Raw genomic sequence first — 15,124 nt, forward strand, 5'->3', positions numbered from 1 at the left:
GGGGCTGTCTGTAAGTAGTATGTTTATGTGTTGGCCAGTGGGGCATGTCTAATGACTTTCTTGAGGTGTAACTCACATGAATTGTAATTCACCTATTTAAACTGTCTAGTCTTCAGTTGTACTCACAGAGTTGGGCAATTATCATACCATCAATTTCAGAAGAGATTCATCGCTCCAAAAAGGAACCCTGTCCCCATTAGCGGTCCCTCTGTATTTCTTCCCAGCTGGAACAATCCTAGGAAATCAGTTTGTTTCTATAGATTTGCCTATTCTGAATATTTCACATAAGTGGGATCATGCAATATGTGATCTTTTATGACTGCCTTCTATCACTTAGCACAATTTTCCAGGTTCATCCATACTGCAGCCCAGATAAGTGCTTCATTCCTTTTAATGGCTAAATATGATTCCGTTGTATGGATAGACCACATGCTGTTTACCCATTCATCAAGAGACGGACATTTGGGTTGTTTCCACTTTTTGGCTGTTATGAATAATGCTGCTTGTGAAGATTCATGTACAAGTTTTTGTGTGGATGTGTGTTTTCATTTCTCTCGAATCTGTAACTAGGAGTGGGATTTGGGGTCATTTAAAGACTATGTTTAACTTTTTGAATAACTGTCAATCTGCTTTTGAAAGGGGTTGTGCCTTGTTACATTCCCACCAACAGTGTATAAAGGTTACAGTTTCTCTATGTCCTCACCAACACTTGTTATTCTTCGACTCTTTGATCACAGCTGTCCTCCTGGGCACGAAGTGACATCTCATTGTGGATTTGATGTGCATTTCTCTGATTATCAATCATGTTGAGCATCTTTTCATGTGCTTATCAGCCATTTATATATCATCTTTGGAGAAATGTCTATTCAGAGACTTTGCCCATTTTTAAGTTGGGTTATCTTTCTTTTATTATTGAATTGCAATAGGTTTTTTAAATATTTTCTAGGTACAATTCCCTTATCAAATATATAATTTGCAAATATTAAATTCCATCCATTCTGTTGGTTCTCTACTTTCTTCACGGGGTCCTTTGTAGCACAGTTTTACATTTTGATGGAGTCAAATTTATCTATTTTTTTTCTTCTGTTACTTGTGTTTTGGAGTCACGTCTACGAAGGCTTTACCATACCCGAAGTCGTGAAGATTTATGTCTGCATTTTCTTCTAAGAATTTCATAGTTTTAGCTTTTACAGTTAAGTCTATGATACATTTTCTAAAGACTTTTTAATCTTTATGTAATCTCTACACCCAACGTGGGGCTCAAACCTGCAACCCCAAGGTCAAAAGTGGCATGCTCCACCAACTGAGCCAGCCAGCCACCCCTTATGACACATTTTGAGTTAATTTTTGTGTATGGAATAAGAAAGGGATTCAACTTTATTCTTTTGTAGGTGGGTATCCAACTGTTTCTGTCTTGAAAATATGAAAATAGTTCCATGCCAGTTGGTAAACAGTGCCACCCTGAGATCCCCGAGTGTCCCCTCTTTTGCTCCGGCTCTTTTCTGGGACCTCCCAGACATTCCCATGACTCACAAACTGACCTGCCAATGCCTGGCACAACAGAAGACCTCAGGACCCTGCCAGTTCTGATGCCAGTGAGGTCCCAGGTGTTAAATAGTTTCAATGTCACACCTACGTGTTGGTGTTATGACACATCCTCAGGGCTGGCGATACTAATATCGACACAGGGAGGCCCTATAACTTGCTGTTAATAATCCTGTAGTGTAGCTCCAGGGAATGTTGCTGGAGTGAAGAGAAACGCCAGTGTCCTGTAACAATCCCGCCAGTGAGGACCAGAACAAGAGCAGGTCCTGACTCAGAATCAGCTTAGCAGTTGCTTGAAAGCCTGTGAGCCAAAAGGTCTCGGAGGCAGCAAGGTAAGAACATTCCATTGTGGTTTCTCCACAGGCAAACGTGTAGCCCGTCTTTTGCTCCCATCACAAATGTCTCATCTGAGGACCCGGGAGATTATCTGGGTGGGTTCCTTTAGGAGGGACTCTGTGATTCTCCCTTGGCAGAGTGAGATTGACCATCCACAACTTTGCAGGATGGAAGGGTCCTCTTTCTTTCTGGACGGGTTGTATAGTCAGACGGCTTCCTTAGAAGCTCCTAGTTGACAGACCAGTCTACCCCAGCTGTGGTGTCTCCTACTCCTTGGTCACAGGTTGCCACTGACAGAGAGGGACGCCGCCCACCCATCAGACCGGCTCTGTCTCTGCCCGCCTTCCACCGCCCTTCTGCTCAGCCCCTTTCTCCTGCAGTGTCTTTGTTCCACATTTCTGGATAATTATATTTTTTGGCAATGGCCCTTCTGCGTGCTGCGGAGCAAGCAGTCGAGCCTATGGCCTTTTCCCAAGTACTATTTCCAGCCGGGCCATGCCATCTTGTTCTTCCGCTGTGTTCCAGGACACAAAAGGTCAGGAGCCTTGCCGGGAGGACAGACCCCGGTGTGGAGACCTCCTGGCCTGGAGGGTATGTGGATAATAAAGGAAATTAGGAAAATCAGCGAGAGCATGTGACAGTGCTCCCCAGCCTTGTCTGCCCTCACGAACGGTCCTGACTGCACCCTCAGGAGGTGTAGCTCTAGGGTGCTCAGGTATGGCAGGGAGAGGACACAGGACAACTACAAATGGAATGACTGTCGCCTTCAAACCATATTCTCTTGCTGACTTTGCATAGAAAAGCTGAGGACAAGTCCCTATCACGTGGCAGAACTGAACAAAGGGCAGCTCTTACCGTCTTTTTTTTTTTTTTTAATTTTTTTAACGTGTATTTTTGAGAGACAGAGTGACAGAGAGTGAGCAGGGGAGGGGCCGAGAGAGAGGGAGACACAGAATCCGAAGCAGGCTCCAGGCTCTGAGCTGCCGGCACAAAGCGCGACGCCGGGCTCGAACTCACGAACTGTGGGATCATGACCTGAGCCGAAGTCGGACGCTTAACCGACTCAGCCACCCAGGCGCCCCGCTCCTACCATATTTGATAATGATTATACTTTAGTGTTTGCTTTGGCACCACAGGTACGAAAATGTGGTGATTGTGCTTTATAATTAACTGTGTTTAAACTTGTTATATTTTGTAATTGTTAAAATATTTTTATAAAATCACATTTGCATTTAGACGGCTTAATGACTCTCATCTTATAAAATATTTGCACAAGATGTCCCTAACGACCGGAAGGGAAGTGAGGAAAGGCCTAACGGTATCACAACAGTGCAAAGCAGCAAGGCTGTCAGTGACTATTTCCTGAGGGCTCACTGATCCGAGGCCCTGGGATGCACCCAGCGCCAAGAGAATCCCCAGCCCGAAGGTGCGTCTCCCAGCTCAGGTTCAAGTATAAGAGGGGAAGAGAGGTAGAGGGATAATGGGGGGAAAAGGGGGATGCCAAGCCCTAAAGTTCTATCAACTTTAAGCAAAACATGGGTCCCCAGGAGGTCCCCCAGGCCAACCCCGTTCTTCTGTCCTTTGTTGCCTTCCCAAGATGGTGGAACTCCGCAGGTTTCTTTCTTTTCTCTCTCTTTTATTTTATTTTATTTTTTTTTTTGAGAGAGAGAGAGAGAGAATCCCAAGCAGCTTCCCACTGGCAGTGCAGAACCTGACATGGGGACCAAACTCACGTGGGAGTTCAACGGCAGACGTGTTAGATGTGACTTGATTGTCTGCCCTTTCTATGAAGGGAACACCTTCATTTTCAACTTCCTGTTCCTGCCACACCCCTGGCCATTGTGATTGGCCCAGCAACAAACACATGACCGAGTTGAGCCAATCAGGGCTCTTCCTCGGGTTTTTACAACGAAACAAGCAGAACGTGCCTGTTTCATGCCACTGTGTTTTGGGGGTGACTTGTTATGTGGCAGTAGACGACGAACACAGACCTTCATGTGGACTCTCCCCTCTCTTCAGGAGACGCACCCGAGTTGAGTGGGGATCAGCGGGGAGGCACGCTGCAGGAAACCAGCTATTAACAAAACCCACGTTTTCTAGGTGCGTATACCCCCGTGCTGTGAAGTATCTGGAAGGGCTTGTGGGCAGAGGCTGTGGCCGCGAGGAGCCCAGGGTCACTCACAGCCAACCTGAACCATGCTTAAAGATAGAAGAAGAGGCAAAATATGTCTTCACTCCTGATAACTTCAGCTGCAGGTCAACCCCTGGCCTTGACCTCTCTCATTTCTTCCCATCCTCCTCCTTGCCCCCCCCCCGCCAACTCTCCTTCCCGCATCCTCCATCCTGCCCCTCCCACGGAGGTCCAAGTCCCAGAGAATGTTCGAGAACATTCCATTCTGGAAGGGCCACATGCTTTACCAAAGAGCTTATGGACTGGCACTTCTCACACGTCACTATGCACACCCATCACACACGGAATCCTCGGAAGATGCACATTCTGATTCAGTGGCTCTGGGAGGGGCCTGCAGGTCTGCACGTCTAACAAGCTCCCCTGTCGATGCTACTGTAGAAAGTGCTCAGTAGAAAGTACTGGAAGGAGGACTATCCTTTCTTTTGCTAATATGGATGGCCTCTTCCAGGAAAACGCTGGCTCAGAACTCTACAGAAAGCCCCTTTCCACCAGGACAGAAGGTGAGAAGGAATTGAACGAGTGGACAGAGATCCTCATCCTGTCCTGTACTTACTTAAAATTCTTGCGTGTTTCTTTTTATTTATTTCTTTTTAATTTTTTTTCATGTTTATTTATTTTTGACAGAGACTGAGACAGAGTGTGAGCGGGGGAGGGTCAGAGAGAGAGGGAGACATAGAATCTGAAGCGGGCTCCGGGCTCCCAGCGGCCGGCACAGAGCCCGACGCGGGGCTCGAACCCGCAAACCGCGAGGTCATGACCTGAGCTGAAGTCTGACGCTTAACTGACTGAGCCACCCAGGCGCCCCCCTGGTTTTTAACTTAAAGACAGCAGGTTGCAAGGTCCTCCCTGTGACACAGCCACTCACACGCCCTCTCATTTCACTGGCTCCGTGGCAGGAACGGTGGGCCGCAGTGAGAGGGGGGCATACGGGGGCTACACAGGGTCTCGGCCCACCCAGGACAGGTTCAGGCCCAAGCGAATCAGGGGAGCACGTGGCACAGGAGCAAAGTGGTGTCACAGCTGAGGGACACACTCCAGGGCTAACGAGCATCTTGATCAGAGTGCTGGCTCTCCCTTGTTGAACGGCTGAGTTGGGGTTTACCTAGCTAGAAAATGGGGACCCTCATACCTATTGACTGAGGTTGGTGGGATAATGAATACAAATAATATTTGTAAATTTATTAGGTAACTCACATGCACGAGGCAAATCCTTATGCATGGCGCATTGTCCCAAGTGCAGATTAACTCATTTAATCCTCTCAACAGCCAGCAAGGGCAGTAAAATTATAATTACTCTTTCTGTTTTACGAGGGAGCAAAGCTCAGAGAGGGGCAGTCCGAAGCTCGGGGTCACCGTCGGGGAGCACCGGAGCCGGGCTCGGGTCCAAGGCAATTTGATGGCAGGGACCACCCGAAGGGGCATGGTCCCCCACATACAGGTCCTTGAGGACTATCTGGGGGGGTGTCAGTGAATGAATGAATGATGTAAGATCCAGGGAAGCTGCTTTCTGTCTGTCTGTCTGTCTGTGTCTCACACAGTCCCTCGCTCTCGCACATTTCAGTTATTTAAAAACCAAAAAAGCCTTCTGAAGAACTGCCACGTTCACACGGTTCAAAGGGAGCAAAGGGACAGAGACTGAAAAATATTCCTGCTGTCCTTGACCCCCAGCTGCCGGGGTCTTTTCCTTGAGGCAACCACACCAGCCCCTTGTACATTCAGACAGGAGCATACCCTATGGAATGTTCTGCCTGGTACCAGAAGAGTCTCTTTTTTTTTTTTTTTTTAATTTTTTTTCAACGTTTTTTTATTTATTTTTGGGACAGAGAGAGACAGAGCATGAACGGGGGAGGGGCAGAGAGAGAGGGAGACTCAGCATCGGAAACAGGCTCCAGGCTCCGAGCCATCAGCCCAGAGCCTGACGCGGGGCTCGAACTCACGGAGCGCGAGATCGTGACCTGGCTGAAGTCGGACGCTTAACCGACTGCGCCACCCAGGCGCCCCCAGAAGAGTCTCTTAAGCTGAACTTCTCTTTAGGCCTTAATTTCTTCACTGGGTCCCCCCGAGGTGGGGGGTTGTGAACATTAACTAAAATTCATGGGAAGTGGTTAGGGCAGTGAGGGGTCAGGCCTATCAATTAGTAAGCACTGGACTCCATTTCATTTGTTTAATTGTATTTTACTTATTTTTTAATTTTTAAAGTTTACTTATTCTGAGAGAGAGAGAGAGAGAGAGAGAGAGAGAGAGAGAGAGAATCCCAAGCAGGCTCCGTGCTTTTGACGTGTTTAAGTTCCTGGGCTGGAACTCACGACCTATGAGATCATGACCAGAGCCCGTGTCAAACACTTAACTGACTGAGCCACCCAGGGGCCCCATTTATTTTCTTTTTTGAAATAGGGTAAAGGAAATAGGAGGTGGAAAGGCCCCCACTCTGGCCGCTGAGGCCGACGCCCAGCTCTTGAAGGTGATGAGACTTCCCGTTGGTGTTCGTATACAGATAATGAGCCACTCGCCCCCAAAGACAAGAAGGGAGGGAGGGAGGGAGGAGCAAAGAAAAATATGGACAAAGAAAACTTCAAAGCCACTCGAAAAAATAGAAACCGAGGCTCCCACACACTGAGCAGGCCACATTCTCCATCGAAGGCCTCACGAACACGGAGGCCGACACCATCTGGCCTCAGACACTTTTCCTCAACACCCTTGCGTCAAGTCAAGCAAAGCGGGGTGACAGAAGAGGAATAAGTTGGGTTGGTTCACACGGAGCCTCCAGATTCCGCGCTCCAGTGATAAATAATGTACAAAGCCCAGAAAACACAGCCCTGTTGGGTCTGGGCCTGTTACTCCTGAGGTGTGAGGAAAGGGGATCAGGGTGTCCATCCTGTTAAATTTGTGGAGAGATGCATTCCGGGGGCCCGGGGAGGGGGGGAGCCCCAGGTGGCTGGGCCAGTCTGCTGGCCAACCAGGTGGCCTGCCAGGCTGCCCTGGGCCTCCCCACTCCGGGCCTCAGGCTGGCGAGACTGTCCCCGGCCCACAACTGAGGCATGGGAGACCTGTCTCTTGCTATCATTAATTCATGTTTCCCCGCCTGGCCATCAGAATCCCATTAAAACAAACACACACACACACACACGCACACACACACGCACACACACACGCACACACACACACGCACACACACAACCCATAACGTTAAAATCAATAGTAAACATCATTTTAATCTACACACATTTTTATCACTGTTCAAAAGATGTTTTTCAAATTACCCCTGGAAACTCCCGCTATCTAAGAATTATCAGAAAAAAAAAAGAGAGAGGAAAGAGAGAGAGAGAGAGAGCAGGAAAAGGAAAAAAAAAAAAAAAAGCCCACAAGAGGCAGGGAAGTGCTGCTTTGTCAGGGAGAAGAAAATAAAGAGAAATCAGCCCAGCTTCAAAGGGCGCATTTCCATAATTGCCCTGTAACTTTAGCAAAATAAATCTGAGCGGCTGAGAAAAGCCCAATCTCTCAGATGAGTGAACTCCAAAGGCCCCGGAGGGCTGTGGGCCCACTTGTTAGCGGCCCGGAGCAGTGAGAGATTGCGGGGCTCGCCAGGGGCACAAAAGCCATGAAATCATAGCCTTCCCGGCCTAGACGGGCCCCGGCCCCCCGAGTAAGACTTTACCCTGCCTTTGTCTCCTTCCTGCTCCCTGACACGGGACACACACCCACGCACACAGGCGCACACACAGGCACACACACGCACACAGGCACCCCGGGGTAAAATAAGGGAGTAAATAAATAGACGCGTTTAAGTGCAGGAAAGGCTGGCAGCAGTTAAGAGGTGGCAATAATTAGGAGGCGAAACCACAGGAGTTGGGCTTTCATCTGTGAGAACATTCCCGTAACCTGCTCCTGATATAAATATCCAGGGAGAAAGGCCCCAACTTTCCAGACACACATCCTCTTTGGAGATGACTCTGTCTCCCTCTCCCTCTCCCTCTCCCTCTCTCTCTCAATCTCTCTGTCCTGAGACGGCCCCACCTCCAGAGGCTCAGGGAGTTGAAACCCACTTTTCTTTTTCTCAGGCTGGCAAAGTTTCCTGTTGATGCTTTCTCTTCCCCATTGCCCCCTTCCGGGGCCAAAAGTTTTTCAAGAGCAGACAAGCGGCCCCACTTAGCCTCCTTCTTTAACGTGTCTCTCCACAGAGCTGTAGTTTCTGGGAGAAAACACCTGCTGTAGTTGCCCTCAGACACCTCTCCCCTCCCTCGGGTTCTAGGTTTCTCAACGGCGGCGTTGTTGACACCTTGGGCCCCATCACTCTCTGTTGGCGGGGCTGGCCTGTGCCTTGTGGGACAGTATCCTTGGTGTGAGCGGCATCCCTGGTCTCCACCCAAGAGATGCCAGTAGCACCCGTATCCAGGCATGACAATTGGAAAATGTCTCCACACGTTGCCTTATGTCCTGGGAGCGTGGGGACCGCCCAGTGGAGAACCACTGCTCTATCTTAGGACCTCTTCCCCATCTTGCCCTGGGTACTCACCCCTTCTGCCATCAGGGAGAGATGCCGCGGGGGCGGGGGGGGTTCCCATGCAAACAATCAGGATGGTCTTTGGAGGGGCTGGAGCCTCCATTCTGAGGGGAGCAGGTGCATTAAAGCTAGGCTGGCCACACAAGAGACGGAGACTTTCAATGTGGTCACGTTGGCTGGCTGGATCCGAAGAGACAGTAGCTGGAGAGGTTACGGGCCCCCTCCATTTACGCCTCGTACTAGAGACCTTTGGCTTGGAACAAATTCGTCTAATCCGATCCCCTCTATGTTGCAGACGGTGAAGTTGGAGGCCCGAGTCGGGATGGCACTTTCCTCCACTCGAGTCGGAGTTATCTCTGGCCACAGACACAATTGGTACACACCTGCCATTGTCCTTTGTCATTTGGTAGAGGCAGAGGGTACGTGCAACCGGGAGTTACAGGACGCAGAGAACGTTTCTCGAAGGATACAAATAATGAGGCCCCATGCTGGAGTTCCTGATGGAAAGTCCCAACAAATCAGGGAAGGCGTCTGGCATCCAATTTCTATCCAAGCCTTTGATCCCTGCTGCTGAACCTTCCACAACTCAGGCCTGAGACAGGGGACCCTCCAGGTGGCCTGGAGACCACCAGCCCTCTCCTCAGACAGGTGAGTGGCCGAAGCACCCTTTCCCCTCCGGGAAGCCTCTGCTGCACTCACTTTTCCATATTGCCCTCTGCCTGGACCCGGCTTCCTCCTCCCTGTATTCCGGTGAAAATAAATTCAATCGGAAACCGCGAATGGGCCATCACTTAGGGAGATAATTTTATTCTCCTCTGGCTCGCTGGCCCGGTGATGCACCCCCACCTCTGGCTGCATGCAGATAATGAGGGACGTGGTGACATACACTCCTTCCTCTGACCTAATTGATTATCCCCACACACCTTGGCGTGCTTTGCATAACCAGCCACGACAGCCAGCACCCCTTCCAGGCGGAGTGATTGACATATTTTATTTCTAATTGAAGCTTAATCAGGACCCAGGGTAAGATTCCCATGTATTCTCTCTCTCTTCTCTCTCTGGCTTCCTTCTCTCTCTGTGTGTGTGTCTCTCTCTCTGGGAGCCCTGCCCTTCCGGCTTCCTTTCCCCTTTTAAAATTTGAGGGCCACACAATAAAGGATGGATGGAGGCAGTGTCTGGGGTCCCTGAAAAGGGGGAGAGGGAGGGGACGAGGGGACGATTCAGGGAGGAGGACCCGGAACCAGCTCCCTGGTGAATGTGGAGGGGAGCGGCCTCCTCTCCCCTTTTTTAGGTTTCTTTGTTTGGACGGCGTTACCTTTTGGGGGTCACTTTGGGGCCATTTGAAGGGCTTGTGTGTTCCGTGCGACCGAGAGGCTACAAATACACGGGAGTGGCCACTCCCCGCTCCCAGGTTTTCCCGGCTCTCCTCAGCACGTCCACACACTGCCCCTTCAGGGGGGCGGGACTGGTCTCATCCAAGGACCATTATCCCCGGAATGAGCCGGGCTGAAGAGGTGAGCAGGCCATGGGGTTTTCACGGCAGAGCCACCGAGGACGGGGGGTCCGACCTCCGCAAGCTCGGCTTGGCCTCTCCACACCCCTCTCCTTGTGACCACATGCATTTTCTCCTCCCTGGGCTGACGTTCCGGGTGGAAGGGCTGCCGGACTTCTGCCGTCACCCCTCTCCCCGATCACCCCTGCCTGGGGAGTTTCCTTTCTCCCTGGGTCGAGCTGGGTCCTGAGATGCCTGGAGGCAGACGCCTCACTGTTATGGCTGATGGGAGCGGGTGAGCTGAATACCGTCCAGAGTCGAAGAGAGGGGACTGAGATTCTAGAATAGAACGTTAGTGATACTAAAGCTATGTCACCCTCACTACCACATGCCAGGCCTGGACAGCCTCTGTCTCTCGTGGGCACATCCACCTGGCGGGGTAGGCATGATTATTCCCATTGCACAGATGAGGAGATACAGCACAGCGAAGTTAATTATCTGCTCAGAGATTCACGGGACGTAGACTGGGGAACTAGGTCTATGCGACAGAGAAGCTTGTGAGGCCATAGCTGACAGGCTATCGGGCGTGCTGTCCCCCTAAAGACACTCATGCTGATTAGCGGAGGCCTCTGCCTGCCTCCGAGGCCCTGGCCTCTGAGGTTCAAAGCCCACCCAGGCAGTTGAAGCCTGTTCCATGGGGCCAGGGCCTGAGCTGAACCACAGCCTGTATCTAAGTCCTGGGAAGGAGTCTGGACCTGTAAACACCATTAATAAAGAGCTGGGAGAGGAGGGAGCCGGAGAAACATCTCCCACCTCCCACCTCCCATCTGGCCCACCGCGCTTTGTTCTGTGGCTTCAGGCGTTCGAGCCCTGCCCAAACCTCCCAGGGGAGCCACGAGACTGTCACAGGCTCCACACGGGCCGAAACTTACTAACCACAAAATTTACTAACTAAATTGACTAACCAAAGAGGAGGAAAATTAAAAAAAAAAAAAAAAAAAAAAAAGGTACCCTCCACTTCGTGCCCAAGGCGGCACTCGTCCAGGGCTCCCTACAACTTGTTCAAATCAAAGTTGGGCAAGGCTGTCGGACTGAAAGAGAAAACAAGAGGGCGAGGACGGGGCGGCCAGCGGGCGGCCAGGCCAGGCCTGGCTGGAGAGGCCGCCGAGGCAGGCGCTGAGTGGCCCTTTTGTCCTGTAGAGGGAGCTCCAGCCCCAAATTTCCCGGCTCCCTCCCTCCCCCCCCACCCCGGCCCGCCCACCCCCTGACAGGCCCCAAGCCGGAATCCTGGCTGGATAGGTACAGAGGCCCCAACACCCCCGCACCCCCCACCAGCACCCTAGAAGGCTATCCTTCCAGGGCACTTGGGGGGAAAACCCGCTGGGGTGCCAAGATGCACAGAGGCCACCGGGACTCAGGTCCCCCCACTCTCAATTCGGGCTGGGCACGGTCACTAAGAGGAAATGCTGTGCATCCCCGGGTCGCTGTTCCTCCATACGCAACCCCTATTCACCGCCACCCCCACACCCTCGCATCTGTAAGGAGGAGTCTGGGGGTGCAGTGAGGTTGGAAAGGGCTTGAACTGAACTTGCACATGCCCTGACATAAGACTCAGAGAACCTCAATTGTGCCTATCTAAGAATGGGGGCGCGGGACTGATGAGAACCCCCCAGCCTAACCTTTCTGCATCCAGACCCTTCTCTGGGTCTTCCTGCCATGCCATCCGAGCAGGCCCCAAACCCCGGGGTTGATCCGGTGGACCGGCCGGGTGGGCCCAACTCCCCAGGCTCCTTGGAGGGCATCTTCTCCGGTTTCCCCCCAGCTGTCTCCTCTGCCCTTTCCCTGGGGCACCCCAGCTACTTCTCCAACTGCCTCACCTCCAGCGGTGCCCCCAGCCCCGCCACCTCTGTGTCTGCTTGGCTTCTGCACTCTTGTGATCACACGGTCCTGGGTCCTGACTGTCGTTCTTTTCCCGCTGATTCCGGCGACTCTTCAAACATGGGGAGCGGGGGGGCAGCGGATAAAACAAAACAAAACAAAACAAAAACCAAATAGATCCGTCCGTGGAGGTGGGGGGGGGGGGGCGGGCAGAGAGGCAGGTTATAGTCAAAGTGGCAACAGCTCATTTATTTAGCCAAAAATAGATACTTTCTTGTACAATTTGGTTCACACATATGTACATGTTTCTGTATATACAAAAAAAAAGTCAGACACTCTTATTCTCACGGCAACTCCACCTCCCAAAATCAACCGAACAACATCAACCAGAAAAACCCTCACAAACTCAGCTAATGTGGGGTACAGAAGCCACTTGGGGAGGACTGAGGGAACTTGGTTTATTTCTTTTTTTTTTCTTTTTTTCTTTTTGCTTAGTTTTGTTTCTTAGGTATTCATACACGGACATGCTTACAAGTCATAACTATACAGAGAGTTTTGTGTTTTTGTTTTTTGTTTTTTTTACAATTATTACAACGATTGAAAATTTTTAAAAATAAGTACTAGGAGGAGGAGAGAGCCGATAAGACCAAAGCGGCATCCAGGTGGTTCTGGGGCCTGGAAGAGAGAAGCAGTGGTAGCAAAGGAAGTGAGAGTTCGGGGCACCGACGCTGCCTAGGATTTGGGACACCCAACCTGGGACTGAGGCCGGGGGACTGGGAGGTGTCTCAGTGTCAGATGATGTCCAGCTGTAGATGTTGGGTTTCCGGTTTAACTATAGAAGGTTGGGAAGGAGTAGGGACCCGAGGTCCCGGCTCGAAGACCGCCAGGTGGGCTTCCCAGAGTCGCCGCTGGCCCGGCGGGGGCCCGGGTTCCTACCGCGCGCGCCGTACCCTGGGCCTCGGCCCGGGTGCCGGGCTGGGATTGCCCGAGGCCTCTCTGGGCCCGCGGGCGCTACGGAGGAGTGTGTGTCTGGTCCCCTTTTTAAAGCACGTCCCGGCTGCATTCCCCGGGGGCAAAAGCCTCCAGTGCTCCGCGTTCGTTCCTCCCCCACTTGCTTGTCCCACCGTCCGCCCCTACCGCGGGGTCTCTTACCGCCTGGGCACGGGCTGGAAAGCCGTCTTGAGTAACTTTTTCTCCACTTCCAAGGCACTACAGCGATCTAAGGCAAGCGGGGAAGAAAAAGGAGGGCCTTTAGAGAGCTCCACGCCGGCACTCAGGGCCGCGGGAGGCGGGCGCGGGGTGGAAAGCGCCCCGCGCCCCCCGGGGTCCTGCCATCTCCGTCCGCCCCGGCGCGACCCCCAGAACCCACCCCCTTCCTCCGCTTCGGCGCTCAGTAGTCACCTGTTCCGCCCTCGGGCTCCGCCGGCCGAGCGAAGGCGGCAGCGGCGGCGGCCGGGTGGCCCGCGGCTCCGGGAAGTCCCAGCAGGTGTGGAGGGGCCGAGCCCAGCAGGGAGAGCGGGTGCGGGCGTGGGCCCGGCGTAGGGCCTGGGAACGGCCGGTTGGTCCAAGCGGGGAACTTGCCCAGCGGCGCCGAGACGAGTCTGTGAGCCGCGGCGGCTGCCGCGGCCGGAGAGAGCTGCAGGGCTGGGGGCGCGACGGCTGCCCCCGGGGGAGAACCTCCCGCGCCCGGAGGCGAGCGGCGCGGGTTGTCCGGGCTTGTGGCCGTCTCGGCCAGGGACCAGATCTTGGGCTTCTGCAGGGCTGAGGCGGGCGGTGGTGCGGGAGCGCAGGGGTCCAGGCCTGCAGGAGGCGAGGGCGGAGACGGCAGAACCGCGGCCACCGGCGGTGGCGCCGGGGCCAGACTCAACACGGGCAGTGGACGCTCCTCCAAGCCCTCCGAGCTGTCGTCCGAGTCGCTATTCTTGGAGTCTGAAATGGGTCTCAGGCCGAGGTCGCCGTCCCTGTGTGCCGCCCCAGACAAGGCCAGCTCAGGCCCCGCGGTCGCACCGTCTAAGTTCTCCAAATCGATCTCCTCGTCCTCGTCGTCGTCCGCCAGGCCCTCGCCCCCCGTGTCCTCCTCCTCCCCCACGAGCTCCTCCTCCTCCAGCTCCAGCTCGCGCTTGCTGTCTTCTTCGTCCTCCTCCTCGTCTTCCTCCTCGCGCTCGCTCCCGTAAGCGTTGCCCTCCTCGTCGGTGCGGCTGCGGGGCGCCCAAGTCATCTTGTTCTCTTTCTTGAGGCGCCGGCGCGCGTTGGCGAACCAGGTGGACACCTGGGTGAGGGTCATCTTGGTGATGATGGCCAGCATGATCTTCTCGCCCTTGGTGGGGTAGGGGTTCTTGCGGTGCTCGTTCAGCCAGGCCTTGAGCGTGCTGGTGCTCTCCCGGGTGGCGTTCTTGGGACGGGACGGGTCCCCGAACTGGTACTGGCCATACGGGTAGAAGGCGGGGTGCGGGTGCGGAAACGCGGCGGCCGCGGCCGGATGCTGCACCCCCGGGCTGTCTTTCAGCTCGTACTGCGCGCCCTGTACGCACATGGAGAAGGAAGGGACACGCGCGGAGGGAGCGCGGGTGAGCCCTAGCCGCCCTGGCCGTCGCCGCCTCCACCCTCCCGGCCTGGGCCCCGCTAGTCTACTCCCGCGCGCTCCACCTCGTCCCGCGCCCCAGCTCCAACCCTCCCCCCGCCCCACTCCGGCTCCCTGGGCGCTTACCAGCTGCGGGAAGATGGGCAGCTCGGCGGCGTAGGGCAGAAAGGCACCGTAGCCTTGGGCGGCGGCGGCAGCCGCTGCCGCCGCGGCATAGGGCGCCCCGTACACGGAGGAGAGCACGTTGGACAGGGACCCCGAGGCGGCCAGCTCCGAGGCTCCGGCTCCTGGGCCGCCCCGGGCTCCAGCGCTGCCGCCGCCGCCGGCGGCCCCCGGGCGCTCGGGTGGGTAGAGCGGGCGGATGTACTGGTATCCGAGCTGGGGGAAGGACATGGTGGCCCGCGGGGCACGGACGGAGAGGGGGCCCGGCCCCCTGGGCCGCCCAGCTCAGCGCCGCCCGCGGGCTCCTGCGCGCATCGGGGGCTGGGCCGGGCTGGGGCCGCGCTGCCTCCCGCGCTGCGCAGCGCTCCGCGTTCGCCTATTGATCTGCTCCGCGGCGGCGGCGGCGGCGGCGGCGGCGGCGGCGGCGGCGGCGAGGAG

At 54.3% G+C, this 15,124-nt stretch overlaps 1 protein-coding gene across 1 annotated transcript; it reads right to left on the reverse strand.

The window, feature by feature from the left end:
- Nucleotides 1-12,563: 12,563 nt before the first annotated feature.
- Nucleotides 12,564-14,917, reverse strand: IRX3 (iroquois homeobox 3). The gene is made up of 4 exons (XM_047077461.1): nt 14,651-14,917; nt 13,345-14,464; nt 13,096-13,162; nt 12,564-12,618 (listed from the first exon to the last, which is right to left on the reverse strand). The coding sequence occupies exons 1-4, from the start codon at nt 14,915-14,917 to the stop codon at nt 12,564-12,566; spliced, it is 1,509 nt and encodes a 502-aa protein (XP_046933417.1).
- Between the last annotated feature and the right edge of the window lie 207 nt (nt 14,918-15,124).

This window comes from Lynx rufus, unplaced genomic scaffold (genome assembly GCF_022079265.1).
Source record: "Lynx rufus isolate CCGP_SWC_20201006 ecotype Redwood Valley unplaced genomic scaffold, mLynRuf1.p SCAF_16, whole genome shotgun sequence".
Lineage (NCBI taxonomy): Eukaryota > Metazoa > Chordata > Mammalia > Carnivora > Felidae > Lynx > Lynx rufus.

Excerpts from the sequence above, each read along its gene's own strand:
- IRX3 (XM_047077461.1), bottom strand. The coding sequence starts at position 14,917 with ATGTCCTTCCCCCAGCTCGGATACCAGTACATCCGCCCGCTCTACCCA. Across the intron at positions 14,465-14,650 it reads TGCCCATCTTCCCGCAGCTG|GGCGCGCAGTACGAGCTGAA; the intron begins GTAAGCGCCCAG and ends ATGTGCGTACAG. Across the intron at positions 12,619-13,095 it reads TTCCAGCCCGTGCCCAGGCG|GCCCCAGAACCACCTGGATG; the intron begins GTAAGAGACCCC and ends TCTCTCTTCCAG.